Source organism: Oncorhynchus clarkii, chromosome 7, assembly GCF_045791955.1.
Source record: "Oncorhynchus clarkii lewisi isolate Uvic-CL-2024 chromosome 7, UVic_Ocla_1.0, whole genome shotgun sequence".
Taxonomy (NCBI): domain Eukaryota; kingdom Metazoa; phylum Chordata; class Actinopteri; order Salmoniformes; family Salmonidae; genus Oncorhynchus; species Oncorhynchus clarkii.
Genome location: NC_092153.1, coordinates 56,974,342 through 56,990,216, shown reverse-complemented (window position 1 = coordinate 56,990,216; position 15,875 = coordinate 56,974,342). Strand labels below are relative to the sequence as shown.

Genomic DNA, 15,875 nt, shown 5'->3' with positions numbered 1-15,875 from the left:
TTCACTCTCATTTCACGGTCAGTCCCTGTTCACACCTTCTTTTGGCTCTTTTTTAAAGGAACATTTCCTTCTCTCCTTTCTCAGTCTAGTACAGGGAAGGGCAACTGGCGAAACCAAATTTAGCTTAGGGCCCCCAAAAGGCTAGTGCCGGCTCTGACTACATGTGTGAGTATGGATGTGGGTAAGCAGACTGAGCCCCACATGATGAGTTAAGATTTTTGGTGGCCCCCACCCCTATCAAAGTTTCCCATCCCTGGTCTTGATTATACTGTACATTAGAGGTAACTGCCAAAATAAAGGAAACACTTGAGTAAATGAGGTATACAAAGTATATTGAAAGCAGATGCTTGGTGCTTCCACACAGGTGTGGTTCCTGAGTGTACCAAGTAATTAACATACCATCATGCTTAGGGTCATGAATACAAATGCCCAGTTGCCTATTATTTTGGCTACCATGGCTAGAAGAAGAGATCTCAGTGACTTTGAAAGCGGGGTCACAAAGGAGCATGAGGTTAAGGATCCGCCCCTTTTTTCAATTTTCGCCTAAAATGACATACTCAAATCTAACTGCCTATAGCTCAGGCCCTGAAGCAAGGTTATGCATATTCTTGGTGCCATTTGAAAAGAAACACTTTGTCGTTTATGGAAATGTGAAAGTAATGTAGTAGAATATATCACATTAGATCTGGTAAAAGATAATACAAAGAAAAAAACAACCATTCTTTTGTATTTTTTTGTACCATCATCTTTGAAATGCAAGAGAAAGGCCATAATGTATTATTCCAGCCCAGATTATGGCCACAAGATGGCATCAGTGTATGTGCAAAGTTTTAGACTCATCCAATGAACCATTCCATTTCTGTTCAAATGTGCCTAATTTGTTTATTAATAACTTTTCATGTTCAAAATTGTGCACTATGTAATTACCTCCAGGTGTGTATGTTTTGGAGGGATGGCTTTAGGAAACACAAACATAACTAGTAGTCCCATGTGGCTCAGTTGGTAGCGCATGCCACTTACACCACCAGGGTTGTGGGCTCGATTCCCATGGGGGACCAGTATGAATGAAAATGTATGCATTCACTACTACAAGTCACTCTGGATAACAGCATCTACTAAAATGTCATATTGTAACTAAAAGAAAACAATCTGATTGTTATATCTGTTTAAATGAACCAGACGCATGGAAGCATTGTCCTGTTTCTCTATGTGGTGAATGAAAGCCAAGCTGTTCTTCTGTCATTTGAGTTGACCTGGTTAATCTAGCCTTGAACACACTGAAATATTCATTGTTAACTCTTCTTCGCTGGGAGTGTGACTTAGGTTCTGTGTGTGCATCAGAAGCCCTGGCTTAGTATTGCAATATTTGGCCTTGTGAAGTTATTCAACCACAATGCCTTAGCCGTGGTTTGCAGTGTATTCATAAGTCCTTGATATATTTAATCAGTTATGCCACTGTGTGTAGTTTTGTCCCTTGTGTGTAACAGTGGTATCCCATGATTCAATATCAGAGATCAGGGTGTGAAGGAGGACACATAAAATGTTGTGTTTGTAAAAGCTCAAGCATCACTTTGTGTGGCTAATTTTGAGGCTGCTGAGAAGGCAATATCTATCTAGGCCGGAATGTTCAATGACAGTAGACTTTATTACATATTGCGTTATCAGTTCTGTCTTTGGAAGGAGCCTTACCTTTGTTGTGCGCCTCTAGCTGAGAGAGGGAGTTGACGGCCACTTTGCACAGTGAGCAGTAGAGCAGCTTCTTGGCCTTGTCCTCCTCAGACTCCCCTGAAAAGAGGCTGGGGGCCGGGGACAGGTTGTCAGGGGCGCCCGCCATGGGGGTGTCCACCTGGGGGGCACAAAGGGCCGGGGAGGGGATGGAGGTGGAGGTGGTGGGCATAGGTGTACTCAAAGCGGGCAGGGATGGACACACAGGGAGCAGGGAGGTGTCTTGGACCGACATGGGGATGGCGCTGGGTGTCATGTCTGAGCCGTTTGAATGTGGGCGGGACTGGGCATCATCTGTGAAGAGAACAGATAGGAAATAGAACATTTTCTACCATATTTTATACAGCGGGTGGTTCTAATCCTGAATGCTGATTGGTTAAAAACTTGACTTTGTCTCGGGCCTAACAACACCCATGCCAATATATCCACAAACACCGGATACTTGGGCATTATCACTTACGTGTAGAGCACACCAGATAATATTATGATGATGATGATGATGATGCTGCGGCACTGGTACAGTACTATGTCTGAACTTACAGGGTCAAAACTCTGCCCCAGAGGGCCACACATCTGTCTCCCCCATCTGGAGTGAGTCAGGGTAGGGTGGAATATCTGGGTCATGTCAGGTTATTCAGGTTGGAGAGGGTGGAAGGAGGGTCAGTAGAACAGCACAATAATCTTAATGTTACTGTAGCTTAACCACTGTATGTAGCACAGGGTCATCTGGCCTGCCAATTGAACCAAGAGATAAACAAAATACAAGTGTTGAGAGCCAGTAGAGCCTTCATACTACATAGTATTTAACCACTCCCCACCACCCTCCTCTCCTCTGCAGGCCAATCCCAGTGACGGATGCCTGGGAAGCTGATTCTTGTCAGTGCTGACAGAGGCGTCTCTTAGCAGACATCCCTCTGTACGACTGTTCTGTTTCACCCCTGATCTCTGACTAAACAGCTGAACTTTACACACACACAGACTGAAACGTGTGTGTGTGTGTGTGTTAAGGTTAAATCTCTGTGTGGGTTCAGCATGTGTGTGTGTTAAGGTTAAATCTCTGTGTGGGTTCAGCATGTGTGTGTGTTTTGGTTATATCTCTGTGTGGGTTCAGCATGTGTGTGTGTTTTGGTTATATCTCTGTGTGGGTTCCGCATGTGTGTGTGTTTAGGTTATATCTCTGTGTGGGTTCAGCATGTGTATGTGTGTTTAGGTTAAATCTCTGTGTGGGTTCAGCATGTGTGTGTGTTTTGGTTATATCTCTGTGTGGGTTCCGCATGTGTGTGTGTTTAGGTTATATCTCTGTGTGGGTTCAGCATGTCAAATCAAATCAAATTTTATTGGTCACATACACATGGTTAGCAGATGTTAATGCGAGTGTAGTGAAATGCTTGTGCTTCTAGTTCCGACCATGCAGTAATATCTAACAAGTAATCTAACAAATTCACAATGACTACCTTATACACACACAAGTGTAAAGGAATGAATAAGAATATGTAAATAAAAATATATGGACAAGCGATGGCCTAACAGCATAGGCAAGATGCAGTAGATGGTATAGAGTACAGTATATACATATACGAAGAGTAATGTAGGAAATGTAAACATTATTAAAGTGACATTATTTAAAGAGACTAGTGATACCTTTATTAAATCCATTTATCAAAGTGGCCAGTGATTTGAGTCAGTATGTTGGCAGCAGCCTCTCTATGATAGTGATGGCTGTTTAACAGTCTGATTGGCCTTGAGCTAGATGCTGTTTTTCAGTCTCTCGGTCCCAGCTTTGATGCACCTGTACTGATATCACCTTCCAGGTGATAGCGGGGTGAACAGGCAGTGGCTCGGGTGGTTGTTGTCCTTGATGATCTTTCTGGCCTTCCTGTGACATCGGGTGCTGTATGTCTCTTGGAGGGCAGGTAGGGGGGGGGGGGGGGGGGGGGGTCCGTCTGCTGTTTCCTGAAGTCCACAATCATCTCCTTTGTTTTGTTGAGTGAGAGTTTATTTTCCTGACACCACACTCCGAGGGCCCTCTTTCCTCCTTGTAGGCTGTCTTGTCGTTGTTGGTAATCAAGCCCCCTAATGTAGTGTTGTCTGCAAACTTGATGATTACAGGAGAGGGCTGAGAACGCACCCGTGTAGGGCCCCAGTGTTGAGGATCAGCGGGGTGGAGATCTTTGTGGGCTATACTCAGCCTTGTCTCAGGATGGTAAGTTGGTGGTTGTAGATATCCCTCTAGTGGTGTGGGGGCTGTGCTTTGGCAAAGTGGGTGGGGTTATATCCTTCCTGTTTGGCCCTGTCTGGGGGTGTCCTCGGATGGGGCCACAGTGTCTCCTGACCCCTCCTGTCTCAGCCTCCAATATTTATGCTGCAGTAGTTTATGTGTCGGGGGGCTAGGGTCAGTTTGTTATATCTGGAGTACTTCTGTCCTATTCGGTGTCCTGTGTGAATTTAAGTGTGCTCTCTCTAATTCTCTCTTTCTCTCTTTCTTTCTCTCTCTCGGCGGACCTGAGCCCTAGGAACATGCCTCAGGACTACCTGACATGATGACTCCTTGCTGTCCCCAGTCCACCTGGCCGTGCTGCTGCTCCAGTTTCAACTGTTCTGCCTTATTATTATTAGACCATGCTGGTCATTTATGAACATTTGAACATCTTGGCCATGTTCTGTTATAATCTCCACCCGGCAGAGCCAAAAGAGGACTGGCCACCCCACATAGCCTGGTTCCTCTCTAGGTTTCTTCCTAGGTTTTGGCCTTTCTAGGGAGTTTTTCCTAGCCACCGTGCTTCTACACCTGCATTGCTTGCTGTTTGGGGTTTTAGGCTAGGTTTCTGTACAGCACTTTGAGATATCAGCTGATGTACGAAGGGCTATATAAATACATTTTATTTGATTTGAGTTGATGATGACAGAAGTGAGTGCCACGGGGCGATAGTCATTTTGTTCAGTTACTTTTGCTTTCGTGGGAACAGGAACCATGCTGGACATCTTGAAGCATGTGGGGACAGCAGACTGGGATAGGGATTGATTGAATATGTCCGTAAACACACCAGCCAGCTTGTTTGCTCATGCTCTGAGGATGCGGCTAGGGATGCAATCTGTGCCGTCAGCCTTGTGAGGGTTAACACGTTTAAATGTTTTACTCACATCGGCCACGGAGGAGAGCCCACAGTCTTTGGTAGATGGCCGTGTCGTGGCACTGTATTGTCCTCAAAGCGCACAAAGACGTTGTTTAATTTGTCTGGGAGAAAGTCGTCAATGTCCGCGACGGTGCTGGTTTTCTTGTTGTAATCCGTGATTGACTGTAGACCCTGCCACATATGTCTCGTGTCTGAGCCATTGAATTGCGACTCTACGTTGTCTCTTTACTGAAACTTTGCTTGTTTGATTGCCTTGCGGAGGGAATAACTACACTGTTTGTATTCGGTCATGTTTCCAGTTACCTTGCCATGATTAAATGCAGTGACTTGTGTGTGTTTAGGTTATGTCTCTGTGTGGGTTCAGCATGTGTGTGTGTTTAGGTTATATCTTTGTGTGGGTTCAGCATTTGTGTGTGTTTAAGTTATATCTCTGTGTGGGTTCAGCATTTGTGTGTGTTTAGGTTATGTCTCTGTGTGGGTTCAGCATTTGTGTGTGTTTAGGTTATGTCTCTGTGTGGGTTCAGCATTTGTGTGTGTTTAGGTTATATCTTTGTGTGGGTTCAGCATGTGTGTGTTTAGGTTATATCTTTGTGTGGGTTCAGCATGTGTGTGTGTGTGCGGTGTAGAGCACAGGTGGTGCTTACCCTGTTTGATAGGGTTAGGGCCTGGGCTGGATGGTGAGGGGCCTGGTGGAGAGGGAGCGGCGGTGGGGAGAGTGGCCAGCTTGTCACCCTCCTGGGGGCGAGTCTTGGAGGTCTCAATGCCTTTTACCCTCCGAGCGTGGCGGTTCCCTTTATAGTGGGCCTCTGCCTGACTCTGAGAAAAGAGCATGAGGAGGAGAGGGCATGACATGATATGTCACATCATAATCCACATGGTTATTATTATTCACACACTTCTGAGCACCATGCTTATCTGATATCTGCGTATATCAGAAATAAAACAATATATACCCAATCTTTAGCAGATGATAATTCACTCACTCCAATAGCAGCCTTAGCATGGCCATGGGACACCACGCACACCCTGGCTGTTTTATTTTCACACTACGGCTGTGTCCTGTTTTCCTGTTTAGTACAGTATCTATCATCCACAGGCCTGTTTGAGACCCAGTGAGGTCAGTGGAGTAAACTCTAGCCATAGTGTTGACTGGACGTCTCTCAGCAGATGGCTTTAGGCTGTCATATGAGCCCTGTGCTGTCCCTGCTCTGTACCTGCCTGTTCCTGTGACTGACTGACTGACTGGCTGACTGACCGACTGGCTGGCTGACTGGCTGGCTGACTGACTGACTGGCTGGCTGACTGGCTGGCTGACTGACTTGCTGGCTGACTGGCTGGCTGGCTGGCTGGCTGGCTGGCTGGCTGGCTGGCTGGATGGCTGGCTGGCTGGCTGGCTGACTGACTGGCTGGAGCACTCTTCAGCAGTTCAGTAGATCAATTATGCATCTCTGATTAATTTATCACTGAGATCCCCAATGTCTGCACAGGGGTGGGTTTTATTATTTTTTTAAATGTAATTTAACCTTTATTGAACTAGGCTAGTCAATTAGGAACAAATTCTTATTTACAATGGCGGCCTACTCCGGCCAAACCTGAATGACGCTGGGACAATTGTGCGCCTCCCTATGGGACTCCCAATCACGTCCGGATGTGATACAGCCTGGATTCGAACCAGGGACTGTAGTGACTTTATAACTATCCTTGTTCAACACTAAATAGCACAAAATACAGCAGCTGAGGCGCACATGCTCTCTGTGGTGTGTTGTCAATGTGAGAACTACACTGAGTGTACAAACAGTAGGTCAGCAGTAATCATTCTTTAAGCGTTCTAGAACATTCCAGACCCTATATAGTACTATAATGTTCAGGACACCTCTAGTCTGTCTTTACAGAGGAGAATTATAGAATGTTCTGGTGGTTCCTCTGCTGTAAATTACTAATTACTGAACTGAGCCTGTGATGATTATCGAGTGGTGAGAATGGGATTATCTAAAATAGACCCAGAGGTGTGAGGAAACACTGACAGCTGCAACCTGACTACTGCTGCTCAAGGAGGAATTGGCAGTAGCGAGGGAGTGAGGGGGGCATCAACGAGGTGAGGGGGCTACTGGGACGTGTCAAGGATGCCTCCCTAAACCCCAGGCAGTAATTGCCGACGACAGAGGTACACATATAGCCACAGATTAGACATGAAGGAGGAGGGGTAACCCACTCAGCAACAGTTATGTTCTCCAAAGAGACAGACTTACAGAGAAAAGTAATTGCCTCTCTCTCACTTCTCTCCCACTCTACTTTCACTATTTCAGATTGTACCCCCCCTGTCTCTCTCTCTCTCTCACACTCTCTCTCTTTCTCTCTCTCTCTCTCTCTCTCTCTCTCTCTCTCTCTCTCTTTCTCACTCATCTCCTCTTCTCTGTCTCGGTGGAGGAAAGCCTTGGTTTTGAAGCTCTGTCCTGACCTTCAGTGTTAAGGTCTTGGGGGATCAATGAAATTCAACAATCAATTACAACTGAACAAAGTTGACAACAGAGAGGGGAGACGGACAGGGAGACAGGAAGAGGGGATAGTGCAGAGGAAGTCTAGAAAGAGATTAGAAGGAAGGAGGAAAGAGAGATCTTTAGTGTAGAACTGAAGAGTTATAAAAGATGTTTGGAATGGGTTAAGAAGCGTTATGAAAAGTAGATGTGAAAATATGATCCTTTTCTCTCTGAGCAGGATGCGGCTTTGATGTTTAATCTATGAGTGACAAAGGCAGAGGAACCAGAGAGAACTGGTCTAGCAGCCAAGTCTACTGTACATCCGACAGGCAACACAATGGAGGAGAGAGGGGGTGGGAGAGGAGAGGGAGGACGAGGGAAATGCAGAAGAGAAGGGGCACAGGAAGTAGACCAGAAAGAGAGAAAGAGATAGAGACATCAACATGTATGAAGAAGAGGCGGAACAAAGAAAAAGGAAGCAGGATCTATCTTAGGGACTGAAATTGACATTGAGACAGAGAGAGAGAGAGAGAGAGAGAGAGAGAGAGAGAGAGAGAGAGAGAGAGAGAGACAGAGAGAGAGACAGAGAGAGAGACAGAGAGAGAGACAGAGACAGAGAGAGAGAAAGAGAGAGAGAGAGAGAGAGAGAGAGAGAGAGAGAGAGAGAAGGTGTCCAGCGTTGTGGTGCTGCAGTGGTAACGATAGCCAATGCAGCACAATAAAGAGGCATGTGACGTCGGTCTTGCAGCATAGAGAGCTGGGCTGAGCTCTGAGAGCCTGTCCTGTATGGCTGGTGGCTGCTTGGAATGAATTGCAGTATACAGTACATTACTGGTGGCAGACTGGCAGTGTGATAGGTATTCTTCTGAGTTTATATGAATCAATCCAGATATTTTGGTTTGGTTCAGCTTCAGTCTTTAATTGTATCTGGTTCAGCAGATGATGACGTTTTATCCATGGATTAGCCAGTGTTGACTGACAGAAAACACCATTCAGTGAGAGTGCTGCCGGTACTTTATTTTTAATATTTATATCAAAATACCTTACTGTTCATAGCAGGAAAGACAATGTATGCTGGCTGGGGTATAACATTTGAAACGTGTGGAAATTATTATATAATAGTGTCTCTAACTGTGCTTCTGAAATGCAGTAGTGCTGCAATAACAGATCCTTGGCTGTATACTGTGAGCAGACTATTCTTTCATTATTAGAGAACTTCCATTGTGCTCTGAGCTCACAACCTGACTTCCCCTCTCAGATTACTGAGTACTGGACTGGTAGAGCAGATGGAGATCAGGACTTTCTCACACACACTGACTGTACTGATGATGATGCATAAAGAGAGTGAAGGCCAAACAGGTGGCCAAGGGTCCAGTCGAGTTTTTACAACAGTGGAAGTTGAACACACACATACACACCACACACAGTACACTATTCTACGCTGCTACATACAGGCACAGACGGACAGATGACACTCACACACCCACACACACAGGGATAACGACAGTGACACCTGACCCTACAGCAAACCCTCGACCACAAAGCGCCACAGGGGGTGGTGCGAACAGCCCAGTACATCACTGGGGCCGAGCTCCCTGCCATCCACCACCTCTATATCAGGCGGTGTGAAAGGATAGCCGAAAAATTGCCAAAGACTCCAGCCACCCAAGCCGTAGACTTTTCACTCTGCTACTGTCCGGCAAACAGTACCAGAGCATCGGCTCTTGGACCCCCAAGCCATAAGACTGCCAAACAGTTATTTAAGTGGTTACCCTGATTATCTGCACTGACCCTATCTTACACTGACTCTATGCACACTCACTATATATACACACTCACACACACACTACACTGACACTCACACAAAAACTCCACACACATTCACATACTGTACACTAGATATGCACACACACACATAACACACACACGCATACCGACAACACAAACACACACACTTTTACACTCATTTGCTATTATTATCTATCCTGATGCCTAGTCACTTTACCCTGCCTTCAAATACCTCGTACCTCTGCACATTGACCTGGTACTGGTGCTCTCTGTATATTGATTTATTCTTGTGTATTTTATTCCTTGTGTTACTATTTTTCTTTTTATTATAATTATAATTTCTCAGTTAAGTTACAGCTGTTGTATTTGGCACATGTGACAAATAACATTGGATTTGATTTGAGTGTGTACTACAGAATGTGAGAACATGGTGTCCAGGAGAGTGGATTCGAGAGGGTAGATAGATGCAGCTGTTATGGCGTTTCAGACGCTCCCCTGTCTATGTTTCCACCGCTCTTTCCTGAAAAGTATTTAGTGCTTTATTCATTGGCATGTGTCAATATTTTTAGCCAGGATCGTGTGTCAAACTTATGTCTGGCTCAGAGGTGACACTGCGTTTCCCCTGAGCAAAGAGACGTTTACTGTATGTTTAGGAGATACACCCATCCCTCAAGCTGGCCTGTACTTTCTATACCCATTGTGAAGCACTTCAAAAACATTTAATATTACACAACAATAATGTTGAATACACGTAGTGCACATTATGAAGCAAATTGCCTAAGCCTGCTACAGTGAAATTGTTATACTCAATGCAGCCTATGACCGGAAAACAGGTCTTACCACATCTTGCTGGTGATAAAACGCTCCCATCTGTGTAGGGGAGGGGAAGGGGTTGTATAATCAGGCCTTAAAACAGCCTCAGATTTGACCATGTATGTTTACAGGTGAGTTTGTGTTCTAATACACACAGCAGCAAGGAGAGAGGATCATATACAGAGAAAATAATGTAGAGATGTGGTTACAGTACAATATTTGATTTTCAACAAATGAATGTTTCTTTTTTTTTTAAGAAACATTAATATGCTGAAAATCTCAAATTGTTTGCATAGTCAACTTACACACAGCTCTGACACACACATTTACTCCACCAGACATGTCACTAGGGGTCTTTCCACAGTCCCCAAATCCAGAACAAATTCAAGAAAGCGTATAGTAGAGCCATTATTGCATGGAACTCCGTTCCATCTCATATTGCTGAAATGAACTCCTCAAGGCACAACGCCTCTCCCCTAGTTGACATAGATAGTTTGTGTGTATGTATTGATATGTAGACTATGTGTGTCACGCCCTGACCGTAGAGATCATTTTATTCTCTATGTTTGTTTGGTCAGGGTGTGACTCGGGTGGGAAAGTCTATGCTTTCTGGTTCTTTGTTTTTGGCAGGGTATGATTCTCAATCAGGGACAGCTGTCTATCGTTGTCTCTGATTGGGAATCCTACTTAGGCAGTCTTTTATCCTTTTCTCATTTGTGGGTTGTTGTCTTCATTTAATGCATGTATAGCCTTACGGAGCTTCACGTTAGTTTTTGTTGTTTATTGTTTTGTTGACGGCATTTTAAAAAAGAAAGAAAAATGTACGCTCACCACGCTGCACCTTGGTCCGGTCCTTTTCAAGACGACGTTCGTGACGTGTGACGGTTTTATTTTATTTTAATTGATGTAGTTCTGTTCTTGTCTACTGATGTTCTGTCGTATGTCATGTTTTATGTTTTGTGTGGACACCTGGAAGAGTAGCTGCTGCTGTTGCAACAGATAATGGGGATCCTAATAAAATACCAAATACAGACAAAGACATGCATTCAAACTGAGCATTGGTTTATGTGCTTATTTCACATTTAATGATGTGTACAGAGCTGAGGGCTTCTGTCTTTATGACTGTATGTTTTAGAAGGCAGTCAGTGTCATAAGCACCTAACTGTTAGACCCCCAGTCTACTGGAATGTGTGCAGCACCATCCAAGATCACTTTTACATGCCGATGGAACAAACCACTCTGAATAATCCCACAAGGGATGTATATGTTATGATATATTTGTTATTCAACATTCTTGATGTCTTCACTCTTATTCTACAATGTTGAAAATAGTAAAAATAAAGAAAACCCTTGAATTAGTAGGTGTTCTAAAACGTTTGACCGGTAGTGTATGTGAACACTTAAACCTCCTCTTCTGTTAATTCTGTTCATTCTTTAGTTCTACTCCCTCAGTCATCCTCTTTTTGGTGCCCTGTACAAAGACTGACATGCTGGAATGTGCTTTGTCAGCATTCACTACTTTCTCAAAATTCACCCAATGACCAGATCAAGTCAGTTTTTTGTTGCATCACATTCACCCTCGCTGACCTCTCACAATCCCTCGATCACAACTATCTCCATGAAGCATTCTAGAAATAAAAGCAGTTGGTGGCTGTCCTATTGCTTGCTGCTGATATATCATAAGCACTTGGCCAGCAGTCATTCTAGTGTGTTTCCTTTTAAGACACAGACTGAAACACTCAATCCAACCTCAACATCTCAGAACCCTAACCCCCTGTGCTCTAGTCCCCTAGTCCCCGGTTCTCCAGTCCCCTAGTCCCCTGCTCTCTAGTCCCCTAGTCCCCTGTTCTCTAGTCCCCTAGTCCCCTGTTTTTTAGTCCCCTAGTCCCATGTTCTCTAGTCCCCTAGTCCCCTGTGCTCTAGTCCCCTAGTCCCCTGTTCTATAGTCCCCTAGTCCCCTGTTCTCTAGTCCCCTAGTCCCCTGTTCTCCAGTCCCCGGTTCTCCAGTCCCCTAGTCCTCTGTTCTCTAGTCCCCTAGTCCCCTGTTCTCTAGTCCCCGAGTCCCCTGTTCTCCAGTCCCCTAGTCCCCTGTTCTCTAGTCCCCTAGTCCCCTGTTCTCTAGTCCCCTAATCCCCTGTTCTCCAGTCCCCTAGTCCCCTGTTCTCTAGTCCCCTAGTCCCCTGTTCTCTAGTCCCCTAGTCCCCTGTTCTCTAGTCCCCTAATCCCCTGTTCTCTAGTCCCCTAGTCCCCTGTTCTCAAGTCCCCTAGTCCCCTGTTCTCCAGTCCCCTAGTCCCCTGTTCTCTAGTCCCCTGTTCTCCAGTCCCCTAGTCCCCTGTGCTCTAGTCCCCTAGTCCCCTGTTCTCTAGTCCCCCAGTCCCCTGTTTTCTAGTCCCCCAGTCCCCTGTTCTATAGTCCCCCAGTCCCCTGTACTTTAGTCCCCTAGTCCCCTGTTCTCTAGTCCCCTAGCCCCTGTACTTTAGTCCCCAAGCCCCCAAACCACCTGTACTTTAATCCCCTAGCCCCCAAGCTCCCTGTACTTTAATCCCCTAGCCCCCAAGCCACCTGTACTTTAATCCCCTAGCCCCCAAGCTCCCTGTACTCTTATCCCCTAGCCCCCAAGCTCCCTGTACTTTAGTCCCCTTGCCCCCAAGCTCCCTGTATTTTAGTCCCCTAGCCCCCAAGCTCCCTGTACTTTAGTCCCCTAGCCCCCAAGCTCCCTGTACTTTAGACCCTAGCCCCCAAGCTCCCTGTATTTTAGTCTCCCAGCCCCCTTTACTTTAATCCCCTAACCATCCAGCCCCCTCTACTCTGCTTTGTCCCCACAGCCCGCCAGATCACAATTGCATAATATGAACTCCTTTCTGGGAAGTGCCAATGAAATGGTGTCAAACAGAGAGACGGTAATGTAAGCTAAGCAGGGCTGCCCCAAGGGGAAAAGTGGAGCAGAGGAATTGTAGACACAGTTCTCACTTGACACCTGCTCCAGCAGTCCAGTCAATCATTGACATATTGGTCAGGTTATGATGTAGTGCATAGATAGATGTGTGGAATACTTAGATGGATGCCTGGATGAATGTGGATTGATGGATGCCTGGATGAATGTGTGGATGGTGGATGCATGGGTGGATGGATGGATAGTGCCTTACTGCCTTACTTCTGAGTTGAAGCGGATCTGGCAGACATTGCAGGAGATGATGGGTCGTTTGGTCTTCATCATGGGGGGGCCGAAGGTGTGGTTCATCACTGCCTTCTGTACCGGGTCCATCTGGAGGGGGAGGGGGCAGAGAGCAGGTTATATAGATAAGGTAAGTACTCTGAGTAGGGGAGCAGATAGACATAGGTCATTGTGCCATGGTGGTGGTAGCAGAGTTAATGAAACGCTTTGAAAAAGGCCCCTACAGTGGGAGGGAGGTAGTGAAGGGGAGCAGGGAGAGAGGAGAGAGAGAGAGGAGAGGAGAGAGGAGAGAGGAGAGAGAGAGAGAGAGAGAGAGAGAGAGGTGGAGAGTGAGTGAGAGAAAAGGAGAGAGAGTTAGAGAAGGGAAGAGAGCCCTGATTGATGACGACAGGAGAGTGTTTCTTTTCATCAGCAGCTGCCAGAGCTGTCTGTGCCTTGGGTCTTGGGTGCTGTTCAAATGCTTTTTTGATAGTGGGGTTAGAGGGCCCTGATTACAGACTCCATCCAACAGTATAGCAGGAGGATCAAGGAAACTGTATGGCCAAGAAGTTAAAATGGTCTCCTATAGAGAGAAATAGTAATGGGGTCTTTTTGTAGGTACTAACTCTGTCATTGTTCGTTCGACAAAGCCTATGAGGAAAATGAATGGCGTTTTTGTAGGATTTTAGGATAAACGCCAAAAATAAGGTATGTGGTACACACAGGCTTAGGAGAGCTTATACAGGTTGTTCTATGACACAATCTTCATCAGCTAATGTCACTTGTGCATTTTGAAGAATTGATATTATAATAAAAAACACATAAATTAAATAAAGGCTTCATAATTCATAAAGATCATGTTAACTTCAAGTTCCTCTGTGTCCAAATCACTAAAGACTTCAAATGGTCTAAACAAAGTCTCCCCCCCAAGAAGTTGAAAAATCCTCAAAAAGTTCTGAAGCTGTACCATTGATAACATACTGACTGGCTGCATCACTGCCTGGTATGGCAACAGCACAGCCCTCGATTGCATGGCCCTGTAGAGGGTGGTGCTGACAGTCCAGTACATCACTGGGGCCGGACAGTCCAGTACATCACTGGGGCCGGACAGCCCAGTACATCACTGGGGCCGGACAGTCCAGTACATCACTGGGGCCGGACAGTCCAGTACATCACTGGGGCAGGACAGTCCAGTACATCACTGGGGCCGGACAGTCCAGTACATCACTGGGGCCGGACAGTCCAGTACATCACTGGGGCCGGACAGTCCAGTACATCACTGGGGCCGGACAGCCCAGTACATCATTGGGGCCGGACAGCCCAGTACATCACTGGGGCCGGACAGTCCAGTGCATCACTGGGGCCGGACAGTCCAGTACATCACTGGGGCCGGACAGTCCAGTACATCACTGGGGCCGGACAGCCCAGTACATCACTGGGGCCGGACAGCCCAGTACATCACTGGGGCCGGACAGTCCAGTACATCACTGGGGCCGGACAGTCCAGTACATCACTGGGGCCGGACAGCCCAGTACATCACTGGGGCCGGACAGCCCAGTACATCACTGGGGCCGGACAGTCCAGTACATCACTGGGGCCGGACAGTCCAGTACATCACTGGGGCCGGACAGTCCAGTACATCACTGGGGCCGGACAGCCCAGTACATCACTGGGGCCGGACAGCCCAGTACATCACTGGGGCCGGACAGACCAGTACATCACTGGGGCCGGACAGTCCAGTACATCACTGGGGCCGGACAGTCCAGTACATCACTGGGGCCATACAGCCCAGTACATCACTGGGGCCGGACAGTCCAGTACATCACTGGGGCCGGACAGTCCAGTACATCACTGGGGCAGGACAGTCCAGTACATCACTGGGGCCGGACAGCCCAGTACATCACTGGGGCCGGACAGCCCAGTACATCACTGGGGCCGGACAGTCCAGTACATCACTAGGGCCGGACAGTCCAGTACATCACTGGGGCTGGACAGTCCAGTACATCACTGGGGCAGGACAGTCCAGTACATCACTGGGGCCGGACAGCCCAGTACATCACTGGGGCCGGACAGTCCAGTACATCACTGGGGCAGGACAGTCCAGTACATCACTGGGGCCGGACAGTCCAGTACATCACTGGGGCCGGACAGTCCAGTACATCACTGGGGCCGGACAGTCCAGTACATCACTGGGGCCGGACAGTCCAGTACATCACTGGGGCCGGACAGTCCAGTACATCACTGGGGCCGGACAGTCCAGTACATCACTGGGGCCGGACAGTCCAGTACATCACTGGGGCCGGACAGTCCAGTACATCACTGTGGTAGGTGTGGTAGGAAGGCCCGGAAAATTGTTAAAGACTCCAACCACACAAGCCATGGACTATTCTCTCTGCTTCCGTGCATCGAGTCTGGCACCAACAGGCTCTTGAACAGTTTCTATCCCGAAGCAATACGACTGATAAACAGCTAACACAATAGCTACACAGACTGTCTGAGTTAACCTTGTATCTTTATTGACCTTTTATTTGTATTTTTGCACTGCCTCTCACACACACTCCCTTCATCACCTGCTCACTCACAAATAATATGCACATACATTTATACTGACGCTACACACACACACTCAAATCAAATCAAATCAAATGTATTTATATAGCCCTTCTTACATCAGCTGATATCTCAAAGTGCTGTACAGAAACTCAGCCTAAAACCCCAAACAGCAAGCAATGCAGGTGTAGAAGCACGGTGGCTAGGAAAACTCCCTAGAAAGGTCAAAACCT

The 15,875-nt window shown here is 46.7% G+C and overlaps 1 protein-coding gene across 2 annotated transcripts in view; it reads right to left on the bottom strand.

Annotated features, from left to right (window-relative positions):
- Positions 1–15,875, bottom strand: part of LOC139414344 (zinc finger protein 385A-like) — a 62,611-nt gene that overhangs the window by 2,797 nt on the left and 43,939 nt on the right. For both annotated transcript variants that reach the window (XM_071162261.1, XM_071162262.1), the window contains exons 3-5: positions 13,093–13,203; positions 5,504–5,675; positions 1,690–2,019 (exon numbers count right to left, since the gene is read on the bottom strand). In XM_071162261.1, the coding sequence (XP_071018362.1) occupies positions 1,690–2,019; positions 5,504–5,675; positions 13,093–13,203 (613 nt within the window). The remainder of the gene's footprint in view (positions 1–1,689; positions 2,020–5,503; positions 5,676–13,092; positions 13,204–15,875) is intronic.